At 37.2% G+C, this 24,718-nt stretch overlaps 1 protein-coding gene across 3 annotated transcripts in view; it reads left to right on the forward strand.

Moving 5' to 3' along the window:
- Positions 1-24,718, forward strand: part of GRM1 (glutamate metabotropic receptor 1) — a 364,370-nt gene that overhangs the window by 315,107 nt on the left and 24,545 nt on the right. For all 3 annotated transcript variants that reach the window (XM_066248071.1, XM_066248073.1, XM_066248072.1), the window contains exons 6-7: positions 5,074-5,200; positions 16,480-17,410. In XM_066248071.1, the coding sequence (XP_066104168.1) occupies positions 5,074-5,200; positions 16,480-17,410 (1,058 nt within the window). The remainder of the gene's footprint in view (positions 1-5,073; positions 5,201-16,479; positions 17,411-24,718) is intronic.

A 24,718-nucleotide genomic window follows, 5' to 3' on the forward strand; every position in this document is an offset into this window, starting at 1 on the left:
ATATAAAATAATTAGAAGACAAACACTAATTTGTGATATCAAAATACCAATTATTTTTTAATTATTAAAGAATTCTAAGTAAGGTAGTGTTTCAAAGGGTTTACTGCTTCCGAAATACTTACTGAAGTTTTCGAAGTTGTATCTGCTCTTAAAAGTGGTGACATAGAGGAACTGATGGAAGAAAGATGACATTAGAAATTGAAAGTAGAATTTATTTTGTATTAAAAATATTTATTTGTTAAAAAATATATTTATTTGTTTACTATATGGTTCTATGTTAGAGCCAGGGATTAAAACACACACACAGAAACACTCTCTTTCTTCTCCCTTTCTCTCTCTTTTCCTCCTTAAAGTATATTCTCCACACAGCCAGAATAATCCTTGTGAAAAGCAAGTGAAATGAAAAAAAAATTGATAATATATCTACTCTACTTGAAACATCCCTGTGAAACAAAGCAAACAGAGTTATGAGGACATATGCAGTGGGTGGCATGGAGATGTCCTTCTTTATTGGGCAGACTTATGTAGGAAATCAATAACAGACAATGTTAGGTGCAGAAACAAGGGCAGGGACTAGGACTAAGTAGATGCCTAACCAAAATGTGTTTATTTCAAAAGAGTTGGAATAAGAAGGCACTACATTCCTTAAGTGGCTTAACTATTTTTTTTGAGAAAGATTTAATTCAACACTCATTCAATGGCTGTCCACTGTATGTTCTGTGTGTACTTGGTATATGATTAATAGACAGGGATCAGAATATAGGCATAAAGTTATAAAATCTCAGCATAGAATTTGGCCAAAAGGAAATACAAATTCCATATTATAGTCATTATTTAGCAAAATTACACATACTTGGTAGTTGAATAAAGGAGTAATAAAAAAACAACTCCATTTAAGAAGTTCCAGCTTTTAAATTATTTGTTAAAGTTATAAACTAATCACTTATTCACTCATTCTTTTTTTTAATTTAATTTTTTTTTTGAATTTTGTTTATTGACTTTTGAAGAGAGAGGAGAGAGAGAAAGAGAGAGAGGCAGGGAGACAGGGAGAATGAGAAAGGGGGGAGAAGCGTGAAGCATCTACTTGACCAGGCAAGCCCAAAATTTGAACCAGTGACCTCAGTGTTCAATTCCAAGTCAATGCTTTATCCACTGTGCCACAACAGGCCAGGCTCATTCATTCATTCAAAGCTGAGTTTTAAATATTTTCCATATGCCATATACTCACAGAATCCATCTTTACTAGTCATCCTGCATAAGTAAATTTGGTTAGCATTATTATCTTTTGCATTTATCTAATGTCTAAATAGTAATATTAATTTTACATTTATAGTAAGAGGGAAAGATAGCACTGATTGACAAGATAAGCAGTATTTTGTGATGGTTTCTACTTTACTTTTTTTACTAATTAAGATAAAAAAGCAATATTAATGTGTTAATTAAATTTTTCTCATATCACTTAGAAAAACTTATTATTTATAAATTTCCCATACTTATTTGAGTATAGGTATAAATTTTTAAAAAAGACTTAATCTGATTTGACTTTCTAAGGTTATCTAAAAGTAAAAAAGGAAAAGGATAACCTTGATATTTTCTGAAAATATGCTGTTATTTAAAATTTTTTATGAAATTCTAAAATAATGGTATAAATTTCAACCTGATCTGAGAAAAGATCATTTTATTTTTACAAAATTTAGAGTTTGTATGATTTTAAGGTATGACAATATTTACAGTTTAATCTTTGACTTTACCTATGAAAACATTTGATAATGTTTAATGTATTAGGCAGAGATTTCTACTTCTAGCTATGATGGAGTCACAGACTCCAGACTTTGCCTTCTATTATAAACAGGTAGAGAACTCGACACAACATAGGAAATAATTGTGGTCAGCACATGACCTTGATTCCAAGGAAGTGAAGAGAAACAAACAAGGTGAACCCTAAAATCACTCAGGCTTTCCTCCTGGAGGCAATTTCTTGGCTGTTGTTCAGCGAGAGAGAACATAAACAGAGCTTGGCCATCTAATGAATTTTAGAAGACAGACTCAGAGTTTGGGAAGAACAAGGCAGCTAGAATTTGTAGTACAGAGTAAGGGACAGGAAGGGTCTATGCAGAAAAGGAGTCTTAGAAGTTTGCATGAGAATTCCCTTGAGTATTTGTCTGAATGCCAATTTGTGCATAGATACTGCTCACAAACATCAGGGGATATTTTATTGCTTCATATTCATTTTGAAATATCCTCTAATGTTTATGAGCAGTATAAGTAGATAGAATTCAGAAAGTCCAAGTAAAGGCCATGACCGGGTTGCTCAGTTGGTTAAAGCATCATCCCTAAACACCAAGGTTGCAGATTTGATCCCTGATCAGAGCACATACAAGAATCAACCAATGAATGCATAAATAAGTGGAACAACAAATCAATATTTCTCTCTCTCTCTGCCTTTCTCTCTCTCTCTCTCTCTAAAATCAACAAACAAATTCAATATATTTTTAGAAGTCCAGAAGAACAATTACTAGGGAGATGGATTCCTAGAGTTCACATGGAACCAGGAATTGTCTCAGTCTTCACAAACTGGAGTGGTGATACCCTGCTAAATGAACAAAAAATTAAGTAGAGACCTCAGAGGTCCACACCTTAATAATAAGATTAAACTATTCATAAAGTAGAGACTACTTTAGACTTGCCTTCCCTTAAAGATTAAAAACAAGATTCAAACTGAACCACAAGTGGCTTAGCTGCCTGCCAGAACAAAGGGAATGCTTCAAGGTAAAGCTGCAGCACTCTACTCCTTATCTACACAATGTGCAGCATCTGGCCAGACATGTGACAAAGTGAGCAAAAGTGGCACGTTACCAGAAGGAAAATCACGCAGTAGAAATAGTCCTAGAAATTACATTGATGATGGATTAGCAGTCAAAGATATTAAAATACACACTTTAAGTACATAAAAAAGGATTTAAAACAAAACATGAATATTACAAGAAGGCAAATAGAAATATAAAAATACAAAATGGAACTTAGATAAGGAAAGGTAAAATATATAAGAAATAATACTTAATGAATGGTATTAACAGATATTAGACATTATAGAAACAAAAATCAGTAAATTGAGAAACACAGCAATAGAAAATAGGCAAATTGAGGCACACAGAGGGAAAACAAAAAACAAACAGATTAAGTGATTTGAAGAAGACAACAAAGAGGTATATTAATAAGTGTATAGAGACCCAGAAAGAAAGGAGACAGGCCAGAAAATTTTTTTTAAAGAAATAATTACTTGAAAAATATTCCAATGTAATAAAAATATAAACTTAAATTCATGAACCTCAACAAATCTCAAAGAAGCAGAATGCAAAGAAAACATAATTAAATTGCTAAAAACCAGTGATAAAAAGAAAAATCTTACTATCAGCCACAGTGAAAAACTGTTACACACAGAAAAACAAAGCCATTCATCAAAACCATATACATCATCTCATCAAAAACCTCATCAAAAACCATATATAAGGCAAAGTAAGGGATAACATTTTTAAAGTGTTAAAAGGGAAAAAAAATCTTTCAAGCTAGAATTCTATCTCCAAAGACAATGGAATGGAATAAAATGCTAAAAGAAAAAAAAATAAAACTGTCAACTTAAACTTTTCTACCAAAATACGGTTTTCAAAAATTAAGCCAAAATAAAGACTTTTCAAATGAATAAAGGGTGATAGAAGTCATAATTCTTACATTGGTATACAATAAAGGTTGAAGAATGTTCTTAGCGATGAAGAAAATTATAGCAGATAGAATTCTGGGTGTGTACAAAGGAATTAAAAGCACCAGAAATTAAAAGCACCAGAAAATATAAAATACAAGCATTTTTTTCTTATTTCAAAAGTATATTTGAATGATAATTGTTTAAAGCAAAAATAATTCTTGTAGGGAGTTATAACATATGCGTATGTGTGATGTACTAAAGCAATGACCCAATAGGAGGGGGGAATGGAAGAATATTGCTGTAGAGGTCTTACAGTGTACACAAAGTTATAGAATATGATTTGAATGTGTATACATGAATGTGATAAATTAATGGTGCACATTTTCAATCCTACAACAACCAAAAAAAAAAAAAAAACAAACACAGAAGTTTAGCAAGTATGCCAATTTTATGGTTAAAATGAAATGCTAAGTAATTCTCAATTTAAAAGAAGGCAGAAGGGAAGTGAAGGGGAACAAAGGACAGATGGGACAGATAGAAAAAAGGAGATGATTGATTCAGATCCAACCACCCCAATGATGATAACAAATGTAAATGTACTGCACACATCAAGAGAGAGGCAGAAATTGTCAGCCTGGAGATGAAAGCAAGACCTAATTATGTGCTGTTTACAAGACACTCACTTTCCAGGCAGTGGGTTTTGATGTTTATTTTAGTATTGTGTTAATGCAGAAGCGCTCACCAAACAATCTGAAAACAGGAGAAAGTTTAAACTGCTCAGATGACAAGCAATTCTTCAGTAATTTTGGACTAGTAATTTTTTTCTTCCAATAATTTAGGTGATCTTTTGAATTCACTAGAGCAAATAACAAAGCCTCTCACCAAGCTATAATTTCTTATCCATCATTCTGCTTTTCTGTATATAAAGTTGCTCAGACTTTCATTAATATAACAAAAATTCTAAAGTTCCTCAGCTTTTATAAATGAATGAGGTTTTATTACATAGGAACTCATGTATAAGCACTACCTGTTTTTTTCAGAAAATAATCCTGTATTTTTACTTTCTGAGGATAATGAATGCATATTAATATAAACAGGGATAAAATTCAACCATTTCATTTTTAAATCTATAAGAGATAATGTAGTGAATCTTCTTTATTAGAGAAATTACTATGGAAAAACCTCTAAATAAATTAAAATTCACATCTGAACTCTAAGGTGATGAGATCATTTTAAATCATGTACTTAATTGTCTTCAGCATATAGAATTTTTAGAAAAGTTCTTTTTTCATCACAGTGTGAAAACAAACCATCAGAAATAGAAGACTTCCGGAGAGCCACCGTTAGGCATATGAACTATCTCTATGTTGCAGGTCATCCGGAAAGGAGAGGTGAGCTGCTGCTGGATTTGCACGGCCTGCAAGGAGAATGAATACGTGCAAGACGAGTTCACCTGCAAAGCCTGTGACTTGGGGTGGTGGCCCAATCCGGATCTCACAGGTAGGAGCTGCCGCATGCAGAAACTCTGTCTCTGACTATTGGCTTTTCCTATGTGCGCCTTGTTGGAAATGTGAGCAATCAGCTCTTGTGTGTACGTCAAAGAGTACACACAACCCGTGTAAATTTTCTGTGATCTATAGTAAAAAGAAAGGTTATTTAAATCTAAGTAAAAATGTTTGGAAAGGGTATTCTGGTATACCAGTCATTTTATTTCTTTTTAAAAATTTTATCTGAAGATATTTCTAATCACTTGAATTTATGTTTGCACATTTTCCTTGAACACCATGTATGAGGCACTACTGCAGGACCCAAAGGTACAGAAATAAGCAAAACATAGCTAGAACACAGTACTAGCTTAATCCTTTGAGTAGTAAGAATGTTCATGTATGTCCTCGTGCCTCCTGACCATCCAGATAACAAAAATTTTTATTTTAAAAATGTGTAAGGCAGCATTAAAAAAAGGAAAATGTATGTTCTTTTTGTTTCTATACATTGGTATCAAACAAACATGATTTTAAGTTAATAAAACTGGAACTAGTCTGACTGGGTGGTGGCACAGGGGATAGAGCACCAGACTGGGATGCAGAAAACCCAGGTTTGAGACCCCGAGGTCGCCAGCTTGAGCGAGGGCTCATCTGGTTTGAGCAAAAAGCTCCCAGCTTGAGCCCAAGCTCGCTGGCTCAAGCAAGAGGTTTCTCGATCTACTGAAGGCCCGCGGTCAAGGCACATATGAGAAAGCAATCAATGAACAATTAAGGTGTTGCAATGTGCAACGAAAAACTAATGATTGATGCTTCTCATTTCTCCGTTCCTGTCTGTCTGTCCCTGTCTATCCCTCTCTCTGACTCTCTCTCTGTAAAAAAAAAAATAAAAAAATAAAAAAAATAAAAAATAAATAAAACTGGAACTAATTTTATTTTTTGAAAAAAAAAAAAAACAACTCACTCCCACGGTTCAGCGAGCATAAAAAAGAACTCACTACTCAAAGGGTTAAAGTCTATTAAAGAAGAAACTTGTAAAAACATAACATATAACAGATATTAACAGTATAATGAAGACATTTTTTTTCATTTTTTTTTAATGGAGACATTTATAGTGTTGTAAAGTTTGCTAGGGAGACAAGGAAACGAAAGGAAGCCCAGATGTAAAGGAGAACACACACGAAAAACATAAGAGCATATATAAAATTTGGGGAAAACCATGCAACAAGTGTGTGAGGTTGGCTGGTAGACAGGAGGGCCTGGCAGGGAAGTGGTCAGTTATGAGGCCTAATGGCCACACTGGCAGTGGGTGGTCAAGAGCCCTCACGTGGTCTTTTCCTAAGTATTTATATTTGGATTTTGACTTGAACACAGGAGAACTATTGAACTATTGAAGAATTTAAAGTGATTTATAACAGGGTGTTTCTGTTTCAGAAGGATGCTTCTGGTAGTAGGATGGTGGAGAGTAGTGAGACTAGATTGAAATCAGAGAAGTCAGGAAGCTATCGCAGTGGTCCAAGGGGGTAATTTCAAAGGATGCAAACTAGGGCGTCTACAGTGGGAACGTAGAGGAATAAATAAATGTAAGAGATAATTCACTGGTAAAAAACAGTGGGGTTCTGGCCCTGGCCGGTTGGCTCAGTGGTAGAGCGTCGGCCTGGCGTGCAGAAGTCCCGGGTTCGATTCCCGGCCAGGGCACACAGGAGAAGCGCCCATCTGCTTCTCCACCCCTCCCCTTCTCCTTCCTCTCTGTCTCTCTCTTCCCCTCCCGCAGCGAGGCTCCATTGGAGCAAAGATGGCCCGGGTGCTGGGGATGGCTCCTTGGCCTCTGCCCCATGCGCTAGAGTGGCTCTGGTCGCAACAGAGCGACGCCCCGGAGGGGCAGAGCATCGCCCCTGGTGGGCGTGCTGGGTAGATCCCCGTCGGGCGCATGCGGGAGTCTGTCTGACTGTCTCTCCCCGTTTCTAGCTTCAGAAAAATACAAAAAACAAAAACAAAAACAAAAAAACCAGTGGGGTTCCTATGGGTGGACGCTATGAGTTTATATGTTTCTTAAGAGCAATGTTCAGGTATGTGAATTTTGTTTTCCACAGACACTGGTATGAGCTCACACAGGAGAGGTATTTTACAAATACTTTGTCAACTAAGTTTGTCCTCTGAGTAATCTAACCCTTCATTTGAGAGACAGAAAACTGAGACCTAAAGAGGTATACTCGTGTGCCCAAGGTCATGGCACTAACTAGAGGCAGAACCCAGTTCACTGACTCTTGATCTTACGCCTCCCTGGGTATAGACGACAATCATTGGAGAGGGTAACATTCCTGATTGTTGTTCACTTTTTTACTTGTTTTCAAATAAGAATACAAAACTAAGAAACTATATGGCTTATTTAAAGCACATTAAAAATGGCTGAGTTAGTAGAACCAGGTCACATAATTAAAATGATGCTTATTAAGTGAGAGTGCCTTGTTAAATGTTAATCCTATTAGAAAAAAATTAAACTAAAATGAGTACCAGAAATCCATTAGGTATCACCTAGTATAAAGGCCTTTTTAAAGAAAAGGAAATTAAATCAGAGTATTTTTGAAAGTACAAACTGTATTTCATCTTTTAAATTCTCTGGCTGAAAACTGGTTTTCAACTTTAATGAGCCTAACAATTACCTTGGAATTACCTCTCTGCTTGAGATGCGCATTCACTAGTTCTGAGATGGGATCCAGCAGATTCCGAAGCACTTAATTCCTGTCCCATTCTTCCAGCAACACTACTCTCTAGCTCATAGCCTGGTGTCTTGAATGAAATAGCTTCCTAATAAATATTTGTTCTATTGGGAGAATTACAAAGAAGAAGGGACTCATCCAACTGCATCTAGGTCAATGCAGTTGGTTAATGGAGGAACCACGATGAGAATCCCTGGTTCTAATGCTCTCTCACTGTGCCCTTTGTGTCTGGTTGTGGGAAATGGACTGGCTTGGAAAAGCTTTTCCAACCTTTCTTTGGACACACGCCACCTCTTCCTCTCATTCTGTGCCTCCTTTCACATTTTTATTGTCCTTCATAGTGTATGCTTCCTGCTGGGCCTTTTTGTCTTGAGTAAGCAGGTCTCCTTAGATCACCACTGTGCTTGAGAACTGGGTTGAATTAATAGTCCACTCTGTTACTTGAATAAGACCACAGCTGACAAGAAGAGGCTCAAAAACAGAACTAGCCTCTTTCTCAGGTGGACCTTGGAAGTCAGAAATCCTAGCTTTGTGGTACAACAGTTTTTTTTCCCTTGTCTACATTTTGTACAGTTTCCCCAAACTTTTCCTACTTCTCCATTTTCACATTAATTGAGGCTTAACTCATACATTAAAAAAAAAAACTTCGCCTGACCTATGGTGGCGCAGTGGATAAAGCGTTGACCTGGAAATGCTGAGGTTGCCAGTTCGAAACCCTGGGCTTGCCTGGTCAAGGCACATATGGGAGTTGATGCTTCCAGCTCCTCCCCCCATCTCTGTCTCTCTCTCTCCCTCTCTCTCTCCTCTCTAAAATGAATAAATAAAATAAAAAATAAAAAATAAAAATGGAAAGAAAAAAAAACTTCTCCCTGGCCGGTTGGCTCAGCGGTAGAGCGTCGGCCTGGCGTGCAGGGGACCCGGGTTCGATTCCTGGCCAGGGCACATAGGAGAAGCGCCCATTTGCTTCTCCACCTCCCCCCTTCCTCTCTGTCTCTCTCTTCCCCTCCCGCAGCCAAGGCTCCATTGGAGCAAAAATGGTCCGGGCGCTGGGAATGGCTCCTTGGCCTCTGCCCCAGGCGCTAGAGTGGCTCTGGTCATGGCAGAGCGACACCCTGGAGGGGCAGAGCATCGCCCCCTGGTGGGCAGAGCGTCGCCCTTGGTGGGCGTGCCGGGTGGATCCCGGTCAGGCGCATGCGGGAGTCTGTCTGACTGTCTCTCCCCGTTTCCAGCTTCAGAAAAATACAAACAAACAAACAAACAAACAAACAAAAACTTCTATGTTAAAATTTTAAAATTCAAAAATCTTTTAAAAATCTGAATGTTACAATAATAGAATTCAAAGTTATATATTTTATTCTGGAGAGATCTTCCATTGTGGGAATATCATCTGTCCACTGTCAAATGATCACTACCATTGATTATGGCATTTTGACTTAGTGAAGTTTAAAAAAAAATCCTCTTTCATTATAAATAGATGGATATGAATGCAATTATCCTTTTAAAGAATTTAAACTATCCATTATATTTATAAAAGTCATTTTAACATTCAAATGAGTTGAGCCAAGCAACAGCTCAGATTGCCTTTATCTATCAGCAGGCAAGTGTCTCCTATATCCAGATTAATTTGCAAATCTTATGTTTAGGATTCTTTGGAATATACATCTCTCACACTAATTTATGCATAGTGTGAAAGGCCATCTGTTGTTTCTGCATCCTTTTGGTCTTAGACATGAATGGAAAATGAGATCTCGTTTGCCACTTATTTTGTGCCATGTGAGACTCGGACCAAGGGTGCAGAGCATGACAGTGTTGTTGGTTGTTGCCATGGTAGCAGTGGTTGTTGAAAAAGAAAATCTACAAGCACAGAATACCAAAAATCAGTGGAAATATTCAGCAGAGTAAATATATTGCCTTTAAGTAGGTATTTTATTTTCATGGGTAGATTTTTTTTTTTTGGACCGTATTTTAGTTAATATGAGACATTATTCTTGTCTGAGAAATGGTGATTTTTTTAAATTGAAGATAGAATTTGTTAAAATGTATTTAAAACACTTGTATGAGATAGCTACTTTCCATATATGTTTCAAAGATTCTAATATTAATGAATAAAAACATGTTTATAAGTGGATTTTTATTTTGATCAGCATGTGCTTTTTGGCTATAAAGAAAAATCGGCATATTTTTTAGAGAAAGTTATTTCTGAGGCTGTTAATAAGTTTCTTGTATTTTCTTCTTGTGAAAGATGCACATTTTAATTCAGCATTTAAATTTTGCACCTTATTTTTTATGATGCATAAACAGGGATCTCTTCTGCCAGAATATATAACTTGACAGTAGTTTAACAATTCATGGGCCAATTATATATAATCTGATGCTTCTAATTTCTTTTAAAAAGTCAAATAGTGTAAGATCATTCCTCAGAAAACTAGACTACATTAAATTTAATCACTAAAAATAGAGGTAGTAAATTATAGAAATTAACTAATTTTAACTCTTTTTCTTTATTTTGGTAGTTGCTGTGATCTCTCATACTATCTGTTCATTTATTTAATTTTATTTTGTACACTACCATATGCTTTACCTCAGGCAGTTTTTTGCAAGTAACTGGGGACATATGGGTGAAAGAAGCCAGGTTTATATTCGGGAGGATGAGCTTTATATGAAACTAGACATGTAAACAGTCAATTATGATAATAAACCCCACAAAAAGAATATGTGCAAAATGTCATAGGAACACAGAATAGAAAAGCAATTACTGTATTTCTCCCAGGGAAGAGAAAAACCTGCACAGGGTAAGGTACATTTGAGTTAAACATTGAATAATAAATATAATTTTATCTTGTAGGTAATTCATATTAATGTAATAACATTAAAGAAAGCATTTCAAGAAAGCCTTGTATAATCATGAAGTATTATTATAAATGTTATTAAATGCCCAAGACATTTTGGGTAGAATAATTGTGGCCTTTATTTTTTTATTCATATTAAATTTGTCTTTACCTAATTGAAAAGAAGTCTGATATTAAATTTTACTTCCGCCGATGCATTTGGATCTTACAAGTAAGCCAATATTTGGTTTGAAAGTTAGAAATATTCCCTGGTCCTCAGATCAGAGTCATTGCAGCCTCTCTTGGATGTTGCTCAGTAATCTATAGTCAGCTTGAAGAAAACTGACTTGTCGATGGCTCTAGATTCTCTGGGATAACTCTAACCTGGAAGCTGTTGGCTTCTTAAATATAATATGCACAACTCCCATTATGTCTTCTCCTTTTGGACGCTGAGGGTCAGGTAGGCTTGAGATACTCCTCACTACATATTCCTACTCCTCACCTCCATCCCTCCTAGTCTTGGAATTCCCAAATACCTCTGAGGTTGGACAGTCACTCTTCTTTTTAAAACTCAAAACAGAACAACAAATTACATTCTATTACACAGTACATTACATATCTGGACAATATGGACACTACAGCTAATTACCTAAATATATCAAAGCTAGTGCCTCTCAAATTTAGGATGTCTTAAGAAAGTGGAAGGAAGAAAAGAAGAAGGAGTAGGAGAAGAAAGATCAGAAATACTTTTAAGAAGTTTATTCAAGATGTAAATGTTCAATCCCAAGCCCCAGTGGATACTGTTTTGGGCTGTCCTGGATTGGCATTGAAAAGCCTGGTTTCCACATAGAGAAATATAAACTAGGATCTTCATGAGAGATACAACATAAGAGATAAATCATAGTGGAGTTGTAGGTATATTGTTTTGAGGTGTTATAATAAACTGCGACTGTTACAACACAAGAATACTTATATCCCCTTCTAGTATACAGACTTTTTTTTCTTCATTTGTGTACAGTACGCTGTGTAGGATAAGCCCTACTGTCCAACTAGACTGGGTGACTCTCTGATTATCTGTAGAGATGCCTGAGTATTTGTCGTTGACTCTCAGCTACATTAAGGAAACTGGGATTTGTGATATGCATTTGAAAGTTTGAAACTCTGTAACATACCTAATATTTGTTTGATATGATTGAGTGATTGAGTTAGAATAATGACTATCTATAAAATATAGACTTAGGCAAGTATATACTTATTACTAATAAGGGGAACACTGAAGACACACTCAGGTTTGTATAGCTTTAAATCAGTAAAGTAAAAAGGTGTGGAATATGCAAGAGTACAAAAGAATATGATGCATACAAGAACCTTCTAAAGATTATCTTGTGCAGAAGACCATTGTGTAGTCATCAACTTGCTCCACATTTCTTGGGATAACACTCAATGTTCATGGCCTTCTGCTTCTGGAGGGTGTCTGCAGAAACTCAGATAGCCTTGCTGGTGGAGAAGGTGGGGATTGAATGTGTACCCTTGGGTGGGCCCACAGCTATGGGAACCAGCTGGAAGTTACAAAAGCGACTCATGGAACGTGGTTTGTTACTGTAGTATTCATCATAGCGATCAGATGGCACCAGGAGAAATGGAGCTCCTGGCCAGTGTGAGTCAGAGCAGTGCAGGACGGAGACCCTGAAGAGACCCCACGTATACTGAGTCTGCAGATTGATTTTCCAGAGTCCTCAGAGGAGGAAGTTCTCCAATGTCATGTTTCCAGCCTTGCTCAGGAAGCCCTGTATTCAAGAGGCCATCATTTAAGGTTTACAGATGACCTTCTGAGGAGGCAATCTTAAAAAGTTCAAATCAGACACATCCAAGTCACTTAGCAGATGTGTTTATTTGAATTTTGATCTTGGAGTTTCAATCCTCAGGTCCATGAATGCCAAGAGGGAACACTCCTTTTTGGGTTGGAGATTTTTGGCTGCTGCAATTTCTGCATTGAGCTTCTTTTCATGCTAGTTCTGTGCTACGAACCTTGTTTCCAGAAGATTCTTCAGCTGTAGGACATTTTACCATCGATGCCCCTAATGCAGAGTCGTGTCTTGCAGATGGGGCCAGTGACCCTCTCACCTACCCACCCACCTACCTGCCTGCCTGTGCATTGGTCAGAAAAAGGATTCATGTGAGGATGTAACTGTGGGAAAATGAGCAGGTCTTAAGTGCCTTAGGCAAATGTCTGGGTGAAGCAAATTGGGGGAGTGGTGGTCTGTGTGTTATGCAGCAGTCTAGGAGGGTACAAGTTGGTCACGCACAAATTCTGTTAGAAACTGCAGGTCTAGTTTGGGCATTCCGACTGCATTGCAAATTGCTAAGAGAAGGGAATGGTTGAGATGCTGACAGTAATCTTTGATTCATCTTGTTCTATGTTTTTTAACTTAAGTTTTTCTTGATTAGATTTCAAAACAGTGTTGTCATTCAAATGGGAGGGTGAAGGTTGTAGGAGGGGAGGGCACAGCTTTACACTGGTCCTGGGAGGGTGGGAGAAGAAAGGGAGGGGTGATTAGTTACATGGCAGGGGGTGGAGGGGGTTGTGGGAATTCTCAGGACAAAACATTAGTAGGCAGAGCTCTGGAGAATTTAATAGAGCTGGTGGACAAAGAAAGTACTAGTCGATATTAGGAAGTTGAAAATGGTAGTTGAATTGTTGCTTGGAAGCACGCAATTTCCTAGGAAACTTTCTAAAGCACTTAGAACTCTTGGTGCAGGGGAAAGGCAAAGCTGTGTTGCTTTGCTGAAAGGTGGGGAAGACTGGAAAAATGTAACTGAAAACCTGAGAATCAGTCCCCTGAAAGATGGATGTGTCGAAACTTGTACTGGCAGGGCATTAACATCCTTCACTGCTTTGCAAGCTTCTTAAGTGGTTTATTCGAAGGTGCGAAGGTGAGTCTTATAAAAGACTTTAAGTGCTCTAATTGGGGTTTTTTAAAGTATTAAGATTGAGATTCTGGTATACACTTAAGATGAAATTAGATGTATTCTTTTGGGTTACCTTTCTGGGTTTGTTACTCATTTTTGTACACTGAGGGGTTGTGGTTGATAATTCTGAGCAAAGTGAAAAAAAATGCTATCTAAAGAAATTGTATATGTTACATCATGCCTTACAAACACATCACTTGTCTTTTCCTTGTGGTCAGATTAATAACAACAAAAGTTTTAGCTGACTATCATCTTTTCATAGTCATTCTCACAAGGAGAACGAAGTAACTTTTTGTGGTCACTGTAAATTGACTGCGATATCTGTTAGCAAACAGTCAATATACCAAGGTTCGAGTTTATAATCCATCATATCTTTAGTTTGAAGTTTGTGTTTTTAAACTGATCCAGTACTAGAGAGAAAATTATCAGCCAGAATTAGTTTCAGGAGTAAGAGCAAAATGGATGGGTAGGGTTTTAATAGATGCAGTCTAACTGTAAAAATTTAAGGAAGGATCTGAAAATGCTTTATGATATCACATGTTTGTATGTGCTATGCTGCTGACTTAACATATCTAGATCATTGTGTAGCATTTTCATATTGACACAAAAAGAAAGATTTATAATAATCTAGGTACCTATTATCATCTGTATACGTATGTTCTCTGTCCCCATCCATCTCCCATTTCTGTGCAGTCATTTGTCCATAAGGATTCTGGGAAAAAAGCCATTTCCTGGATAAGTTCTCAAATTATACATTTTGTAGGTATTTTTATGACTATAGCAGCTATAATTTGAGCAGGTGTAAGTACATCTTATTTGGAAGTAAATCCTACCTATTAAATGTTGACGGTTTGAGTCCAGAGAATAATGTATCCCTCTAATAATAAACCCAAAGTAAGAGTTACATGCTAGAACATAAGGCTGGTAAAATTTTTCACTATTTAAGTAGTTTTATTAAACCAAGATATCTTATATAGTGAGGTTATTGGTACACATAAAGGTACAGATATCAATAAGATAGTGTTGCTTCCTTTCGAAGTTCAGAGGAGAATAGGGAGTCCTTGGGTATCAATGTCTCTCATTGAATGAAGTCATGGGACAAATTTAAAAAGCTGTCCTTCTGAGCTTTAGCTAATGTGGAACATTGGTTATTTAAATGATGGTTCTGTTTGCAGTATCTATAGATTGTCTTGTCTATAGGTTCCCAAGACATGGAGAATAGAGGTTCTTTTTGTTGTTTTACCTAAAAATCTGCAATCACATTAATTCCTAGTTTATTTACTTTTATTCTCTATCAAAATGTCTAGCCACATAAAATATTTAAGGGTCAGTAATTCTGTATTTTAATGTTTTTCTCTGGTTGAATTCCCTAATTCAAGTTTGAGCTCATTTATATGTTAGCTGTTGAGTCCACCCCAGAATTATTTGAAGATTTCCTAAAGTCAATCTTTCACCTTTATTTAGTTTATAATTTTGAATTTTTTACTAAGGAAAAACTTCTGAAATTGCCTTATGTAATGCATTTTCTATTTCTATTTTTAAATTTTTACACTACTGGGTTATTTAAATCTTCTCTTTTCTAATTTTCTGCTTTTGAACATTTTCCTCCATGAGACTAACAAGTAATTGAATTAATTGGTATATATCTGTAGTGTGGAACAATAAGTATCTAATCAACTCATGAATTTTGCAGAAAATATTTTGCTTGTGTCTGAAGTTTAGGAAAAGCATTAATTATAGCTCTTCATTTGGCTCAAGGTGTTAATTCAACTTCCATAGATATGATTTGTATTCTACAGATTCAAAATGTGTTATTATTTTCTGATAAAAATTCTGAGGGCTGCTGTTGTTGATTGACTGAACAGGTTCAAAACAGGTCCTGGTGGTTCCTTGTTACCATGCCTACAGAACAAAGTCTTCTAAATTTATGAAAATATTTTTTCTCACAATTTGGGAAATACTGTCATAGACCAAACATAATGTTCTTTTAAGGCATTGTCTCCAGGACCTGAGACATTTTTCTCTGTGTGTGAAATACAAAACAGACTTTATTCTCCATCTCAAATGAAAAGGTGAGCCAGGCAGGTAGGAGCACAGCTCGGTCCTTCTTTTCAAGAGATGGGTGAGGGGAGATTCCACGATTCCCTGGTGTGTTTGTTACTAGCTGATAACTAAGTGGCCCTTAGATGGCACATACACATCACGCGTAACTGAAGGGGTGAGACTTACGATGAATGATACAATATGTGGTAAATTGGAGAATATGGATTCGTCTAAAGAATTGAAGTGAAATGTATGTTTAAAACACTCTGCTGGCCCAGAAAGTCCTTGTCTGTGAGCTGCACTTGCATCTAGATAATAGCGACGCAAAAATAAAAATTTTATTAGTTTATTTCTTGCTAACTTATTTAATACATTCTCACCGTTTAACCTTCACTGGAAACAATGGAGCTTTCTTCTTTGTCTTTTCAAAAGTACACAACCTAGTGTCACCCACAGAGTGTCATCCATTTATAATGCTGCTGATGGAAGTGGAGGATTACTTCTACAGGCTTGAGTATGTCATGTTAGGATTGTGATGCGAGTAAGTTCAGGAACATGATTGCCCAGAGAAAACAATAGTGTATTTTTGTTTGTGTTATAATGAAGCATTAAAAAAAATTAAGATAAGATAAATCTTGGAAGATGTGAATTTACCTATGCCTCTGGTAACTAGAATGCAGTGTTATTATTGATCAGTAAAAAGGTTGGATTCATTTTAAAACTTTCTCCTCTTACAGGCTGTGAGCCCATTATTGTCCGCTACCTTGAGTGGAGCAATATAGAATCCATCATAGCCATCGCCTTCTCCTGCCTGGGCATCCTTGTGACCTTGTTTGTCACGCTCATCTTTGTGCTGTACCGGGACACCCCAGTGGTCAAATCTTCCAGTCGAGAACTCTGCTATATTATCCTAGCCGGCATCTTCCTCGGTTACGTGTGTCCTTTCACTCTCATTGCCAAACCGACCACTACATCTTGCTACCTCCAGCGCCTCCTGGTCGGCCTCTCCTCCGCCATGTGCTACTCGGCTTTAGTGACCAAAACCAATCGCATTGCGCGCATCCTCGCTGGCAGCAAGAAGAAGATCTGCACCCGAAAGCCCAGGTTCATGAGCGCCTGGGCCCAGGTGATCATTGCCTCAATTCTGATTAGTGTGCAGCTAACCCTGGTGGTGACCCTGATCATCATGGAGCCCCCCATGCCCATTCTGTCGTACCCAAACATCAAGGAAGTCTACCTTATCTGCAATACCAGCAACCTGGGGGTGGTGGCCCCTCTGGGCTACAATGGACTCCTCATCATGAGCTGTACCTATTATGCCTTCAAGACCCGCAACGTGCCCGCCAACTTCAATGAGGCCAAATACATCGCCTTCACCATGTACACCACCTGCATCATCTGGCTGGCTTTTGTGCCCATTTACTTCGGGAGCAACTACAAGATCATCACTACCTGCTTTGCTGTGAGCCTCAGTGTGACGGTGGCCCTGGGGTGCATGTTCACTCCCAAGATGTACATCATTATTGCCAAGCCCGAGAGGAACGTCCGCAGTGCCTTCACCACCTCTGATGTAGTGCGCATGCACGTGGGCGATGGCAAGCTGCCCTGCCGCTCCAACACTTTCCTCAACATTTTCCGAAGAAAGAAGCCAGGGGCAGGGAACGCCAAGTGAGTAATATGAGCTGGGTGGTTCTCTCCTCTTCTCTCTCTCTCTCTCTCTCTCTCTCTCTCTCTCTCTCTCTCTGTCTCTTTGTCTCTTTCTCTCCTATTCACCCCCCCCCCTTTTTTTTCCTCTATGACTAAATGATGCTCTTTACTTTTCCCAATGTTTTCTCACATTCTGTTGGAGTAAGAATGTTACCTCGTTTTCATTCCTTTGAAAGAACAAGGAGTCTGAAGTAGTAGCCAGCTGATCATTTCCTTAGTCTGACCTAGAATCTGCAGCTTCTTCTGCCCATAATTTCCTCTGTTCACATGGGTCCTCTCTCTATGGGGCATCAGCACTCTTTGGGGTCTGGGGCAGAGACGCAATCTCTAGTTCTAATTTCTCGTTTAGAACATGGTTGAAGATCTTTCCCGATTTATTTTTATCCCTCTAGAGCTCACTGTTACTAATCTGGGATGAGAGAAAGGGAATAAAACACTTGGGGAAAATTTTCAAAACTTGACTGCAACTGAGCATCAAGTATGTCCTGAAATAAGTTCCTTTAAGCAACTGTCATATCATGTCCTCTTATGTATTGAACTTTAATGTATATTGTAAAGATGTTTCATAATGCTTCCCGTAAATTGACCTATCTCTAATGCAACATAATGATCAGCATGGTTTCCTAACCATAAAGTACCAAAAGAAATAAGACCCAGATGAAGGTGATAAGCCCCAAACTTGAGAGTCAGTGCGAACATCCAAGTGCCTATTATTCTATTCTGGTAAATTTTCTAGTAGTTTGTATAATAAACATGTTTTTCAAATCTTTTTTTCCTGACTGAAAAGAAACATACATTAATTTTGCATGAGTTATCTTTTCTGAGACCCACAAAACAAATTTCATGAAACATTTACACTTTCAATGACATGGATTCTAATCTAAAGGCAATTGAATTGTCCAAATTTTAAACAATTTCCCCATTAACAGTTTAATTTTACTTTTAAAAATAATCCTTTAAAATGAAGAATTTTAACAATGATTATTATAAAATATACATGGTTTTATAACTATTCCATCTACCTAAACAACTCACCAAAATAAGGGGAATGGGAACTATTTTTTTTTTCCATTTTGCAGATGAGGAAATTGAGCCACTATGAATTTGTGTGACTCACAAGTATAATTTCACTTGGTTAGCCATTCTTTGTGTCTTAACTAGCAAAAAATTTCTCATCTTAACATATGTCAAAAAATTGAAATGCCATAAATTTCTAGTTTTGTATCTTTATTGCTAAGCAGCACCATGGGCATCTTTTACAGAAATTGTGTAATTGGTTTCAGGATCACATGACAGGGTTTATGGAAAAATATTTAAAATCCATTAAATTATTTTAAATAGGGACATCCCTAATACTTTTTAGCACTAAAGTCAGAGGGAATAATTTGCACCTACTTCTCACAGTATCAATTTCAAGTTCTTCGTGGGATGCTGATGATCAAAGTTGCTTAGTCATTTTGTCCCCTTGTCATAGCTTTATATGCTAACCAGTGTCCCCTCAGCAGCAGCCTCCTGGCAGGGAATTATCAGAAAGCTTCAGAGCAAAGCAACAGTGTCATTAAATGGAAGAAAAAATAAATAAACCATAACCACAAAATCCAGATGTAAAATAGCATAACAATTGCCATTCAGAGGAAAGAAACAAAAGGAAACAAAATGAAAATAAGGGAGAAAGCAGTTTTTCAATGGGACTATTCATAGGAACTAAGAGACCATCATTTTGCATCCCACGTGGCTATATGAGGGTCCTGTCCACCACCCACCGTTATTTACCTCCAGGTTCCTAACTTTTCTGTCTTTCTTATGGTTCTTCAGAAGTTTTCATTGGAATTTTGGTCATGGGCCATTAATGAAAGCTGCTCTTTTAACCACTTAATGAAAAGAGAGAAGCTATGTGATCAAGGTATCTTGTGCTGGAACCCAGGAATACGCAGTGTTGAAAGCTCGCCTAGTGAGTCTGTGTACAGACAGGCTGGGGACCTGGACGTGTCCGAGGAAGCACACAGAGCTCGCTGCCGGCAGGAGATGAAGCCAGTTGCTGTTACTTGAACAGGGCTGAGCACTTCCAGATCAGCCAGGCATTGCTGCACATTCTGACCACTTTCTCACGCCTGCAACTGCTCTCCTTATATGCTGACAATATTCCCTTCACTATAATGAATTTAAAAATTGATTTCATGTGGAGTCCTGCTTTTGAGAGAAAAATTAGCTTGGTCTAAACTGGAATGGTTCTCTAGGAAGTGCTGGTTTCACCAAGAAGTTGCCTAATTATTGGCTATAATTGATCACTGTAAGCTTATTACCATAAAAACTTAATCTAATTAATAATTATAACCTGCAGCTTTCTTAATATAATCTGTAGCTTCTCCAAGGTGTACTGCATAGCTCAGCTGACCAAGAGAGGGGAATTTGAGGCTAAACTGGTATGGAAAACAAACATTCATTTATTCACCTTTTTAAAATTTATCCTGTTGTTGCTGCTCTTATAACTCTATGGCAGTAATTTTAAAACATAACAATAATCTAAGTCCCTGTGTATTCAGCTTTTTATTGTATCTTTTGCTGTTTTATCACCAAAGTTACAAAAACTATAAATAATCTAATATTTTCTACTGCAACAAAAATCTAACAAAGTCTTGCCAACCAAAGCAAGGGGCTGAAAAACTCCGGAGAACAAACACATCACCCAGTGAGTTTCCTGCCATTCTGGATGTGTGATTCCCACATTTATGGTACACTGAGGGTGTTTGGTAGTCTGTAGATATATCTATAAACAGAGAACAGATGCTGTCGTGAGGAGTTTCCAACTGACCTGTTTGAATATTATTCTGAGGAATTACAAATCTAACTACACTGTCGTAACAGGCTGTTTCTGAGATACATGGGTGGATGACATTGTGGGACTGGATTTACAAAATTTATTTCAATTTTTAAATATTTTTCATAGCCGGATATCTGACTCAACCAAAGGTCTGGGCACTTGTTTTACATATTCCAAATGTAATGTCAGAGGAATTTCATCAATAGATCTGTTGCTCTAAGTTACTTGAGTTACTTACAGTTAGAAATTCGATTAAACATAATCCTACCCTGGAATATCAACTCAATTGTATACTCGCCTTGACATTTCTGATTTCTTTAGCCGTTAGTTTAATGTATTTGAATGAGAAAATATTCAGGCTTAACTTAATATAAAGATATGGGTAAAATACTCTTTGTTGGCAGTAAAAGAAAGATAGAACTCCATAGACATTCATAATTAAGTAAATTATTTAGATCCAAATTATTTACTACTTATTTTTAAAGCCAAAAATGAGTTAACGTTATGCAACTGAAAATTAAAATATTATGTAAATGACTTGCTTCCTTTAAACAATTATATCGACGACTAAATGTCAAGCTAACATTTCTAGTTAGTTTCTGGATAAATAACCTCAATGAGTGCCAAACAATTTGATGGCACGGGGAGTTAAAATGTGACAATGCACTCCCGTGAGCTTTGCATGCATAACTGTATTCAAAACTAAAACAATGACAATCACAAAAAAAAGGCCTTAGATTGATGCAAACAAGTAATTTTAAAACATGGGTGTTTAAGTAAATAGATATTATGTTCCTGTGATTGTTTTTTTAAGCATTTGAATATATGTTTTTGGTGAGTAAAGAACTAAGAACATAAAATATTAAATGAAGTAATGCTATGAGGAAATTTTACTCTTGGTCTGCTAGAAATATTTTTTTGTGTCCACAAGTAAAGGTAAATATTAGAGCTTATACCCTGGGTAAGCATTTTAGTCTCTTTCCTCCTTTGGTTATGAAAAGAAATATGATAGTGATCCAACAGACATCACAATCAAAGAGAGATGATAGCTTCTCTGTCATCTCTGTCTCATAGCTTGTAAATGAGAAAATCTGTCATTCTGAAATGATTTTTCCCTTAATAATACATATAATGCATGACTTTAAAAATTTATTACAATTATTTACTTGCTTTTATGTAAATATCCGAAGGATTTATCAAAACAAAGTATGATACTTGTCATAGACTTTTACTACTTCATAATAACATTCATGGAGCACCTACTGCTTATTTATTCAATCAATCATTGTTTCAGCAGTAAGCTTAGAAGCACTTAGGTACTTGATATGGTGCTAGATAATATTCAGGATAAAAAAGACATAAGAGGCAGGGACTGACTGCATCAGTCTTACAATATTGTAAGGGAAGCATTCAAAATTATGATAAAGTGTAGTGGATTAGGTGCCATAACTGAGGACCAGTATAACATTATGAGTGCTCAGGGAAGGAAGAGATTAAGTTCAGCTAATAGAGGAGTGAAAGATCGAAAAAGCTTTCTTAATAAAAGTGGAATTTGAACTTGACCTTAAAGGATGCTTTTCAACAGGACAAACTGTGCTATAGTGAGACCATTTCAAATATGGAAAATAACGTGAGTGAAAATTCAGAATGTTAATGCACCTTCAGGCCACAGCGTGAAATCTGGTGTGAAGAAGTACAAGGAGAGGTGTAGTGGTGGGTAAATTTATAAGTGCAAAATGGGGACAGATTACAGATAATGACCAATAGTCTGAGAAGAAGCTTAGTTATTTTTTCGTATAAATCACAAGATGCATTAAAGATTTTTGTAGTTTTATGATCATGTGTAAGCTTTTTGTGAGGAGATTGACTATAGAAAGACTAGTTAATAGAGTGCTATAATAAGCCAAATGACAGATTAAAAATAAGAGTCTTAAACTAGAGCCGTGGAATGAAAGTCAAACCCAAAGCATGCACATGCAAAATTTTTGCGAACTTGATTTATTGGAACTGAAATATTGGTTTGCAGAAAGGAAGGAAGGGGTACAAAATAGAATATAACTCTCATGATTTGAGCTTGGGTGGCTGGAAAAAATACTGCTACCATAAAAACAAATTCAACGGCAGGAGTAGGACTGAGGAGATGTTGATGAATTGGGTTTCAGACATTTCAATTGAAAATACTATAAAAAAACATCCAAATAGAGACATTTGTAAGTTATTTAGAAATTTAAGTCAGGAGCTCAAGAGGAAAGTCTGAGCAAGAGTTCTAGATTTTGAGGGCTCAATTGTTAGAATATGTCAAGAGGATAAAACAGTGATATGACCTAAGAAAACAAGAAGGTGGGAGGAAGAACATAAAGAAAATCGGAAGGCAATAAACAGAAAGAAATCAAACAGAATGAGGAAAACAGGGATAACAGTATCGTGGAAACCAAAAGGGGCCTGTGTCCTAGGCAGCTCAGGTTGCCATAGTAAAGTCCCACAGACTGGCTGGCTTCAAAAACAGACACTTATTTATATTTTACTGTTCTGGAAGCTGAAAGTCCACATCAGGGTGCCAGTATGGTTGATTTCTGGTGAGACCTTGCCCCTTGGACTGGAAACAGCTGCCATCTAACTGTATGCTCACTTAACCTCTTCTCGTATAGGCACGAGGGAACAGAGAAATGGAGAGAGAATTGTCTAGTGTCTTTGTATAAGAACATTAATCCCATTTAAGTGAGACCCTCACTCTCATGACCTCAACTAACCTTAATACCTTCCAAAGATTTCTCTTAATACCATTACATTGGGGGTTAGGACTTCAACATATGAATTTAAGTGGGAGGACAAATAATCTGTTCATAACGGAAAGCAGAACATGGGATCTTTGATATACCCCAGGATGGAGACAGTGTGGTTCTCCTGCAATGGTTTTAAGGGTGTGATGTGAATAGAATTTCTGTTGCAAAAAGTTGAAGAGTGTGGCATTCAAGGGATTAATTCAGAAGGTTAGAAAGTATTTAAGGAGGCCAGGGAAGAGAAAAGAGTGGTATAACAGAAGAGAAATTAAAGCATGCTTGTAATATCAGAGAAAGGAGTCAACAGAGAAAGAAAAATTGAAAATATAGAGAGATTGTATGGTTTATGCTGGGCAGCCTGACCCATTAATTTAGAGTTTATATAATAACATAAAACTCTACATTACACTTTCATGTAAAAAGAGTGCTAAAAACTGAGGACATGTGTCATTATTATCAGCTCATCCTATCCATGCTCTTAGAATGGGGAGCTGTGCATTTGCTGAAAGTGGAGGCATACAAGTGTTACTCAGTGTGAGGTGTGTATGAGGAAGGACACCCTGTTGGACATGGCTTGGCAACCTGTCCATGCTTGGCCACAGCTAAAGAAGGATGAGGTCATTTGCATTCCATCTGTTAGTCTTAGTGTCCAGTGTAAAGTGTTACCTACTCAAAAGGGTAACATGTGAACAATGTGTTTCTAAAACTAATTCAAGAGTAAAAATGTTAACAGCTTGAAAAATGAAGAAAACAAGAAGGAAATACCAGTACAGCCTGACCAGGTGGTGGCACAGTGGATAGAGCGTCGGACTGGGACACGGAGGACCCAGGTTCAATACCCCGAGCTCGCCAGCTTGAGTGTGGGCTCATCTGGTTTGAGCAAGGCTCATTAACTTGGACCCAAGGTTTCTGGCTTGAGCAAGGGGTCACTGGCTCTGCTGTAGCCTCCTGGTTAAAGCACATATGAGAAAGCAATCAATAAGAAACAAAGGTGCTGCATTGAAGAATTGATTCTTCTCATCTCTCTCCCTTCTGATCTGTCTGTCTCTATCTGTACCTCCCTCTGTCTCTCTCTGTTTCTGTAAAAAAAAAAAAAATGAAGAAGAAAGCACTAGTACATTTGGAAGTTTCAGTCATGAGAATAGAACCTATTGGCTCATTAATTACAATTCTTTGATTGCAAGTTATAGAAGCCAATTAGACTAGCCTAAGCAACAGGTGGTGAGTTATGAACAGAAAGAATATAGGGAACAATTTTAGGTATGTCATGGTAAGAAGGTTTGGAATGTTTCTGAGCCATGTAGGGGACTAGACTCCTATGGGTAAAGGCTCCAGCCTTCTAGGTCACCCTCTGTCTCCCTGCCCCCCTTCTCATTTTCTCTTCATAGAGCTGCTTTGTTCATTTGTTGGTCCCTCACGGCAAGTCCAAGGACAATAATCCCAATTCTCTTGAGTTTATATGTTATTATAGGACTAGCTACCCAGAGAGACTGCTTCCTTTCCTCTACACAGGTGGTTCTACATAACACAGAAAGGAATTGATTGGCACATCTGGGCTCAGGGGTCTATCCCAGGTCAAGTTTATGATGAACAAAGGGTGGAGTAACGGGGTATAAAACTGTCTTCCAGAAGCTCATCACTCCTGTTCTTCATGGGTAGGATCAGGGA

The sequence above is a fragment of the Saccopteryx bilineata genome, chromosome 12, assembly GCF_036850765.1.
Source record: "Saccopteryx bilineata isolate mSacBil1 chromosome 12, mSacBil1_pri_phased_curated, whole genome shotgun sequence".
NCBI lineage: Eukaryota > Metazoa > Chordata > Mammalia > Chiroptera > Emballonuridae > Saccopteryx > Saccopteryx bilineata.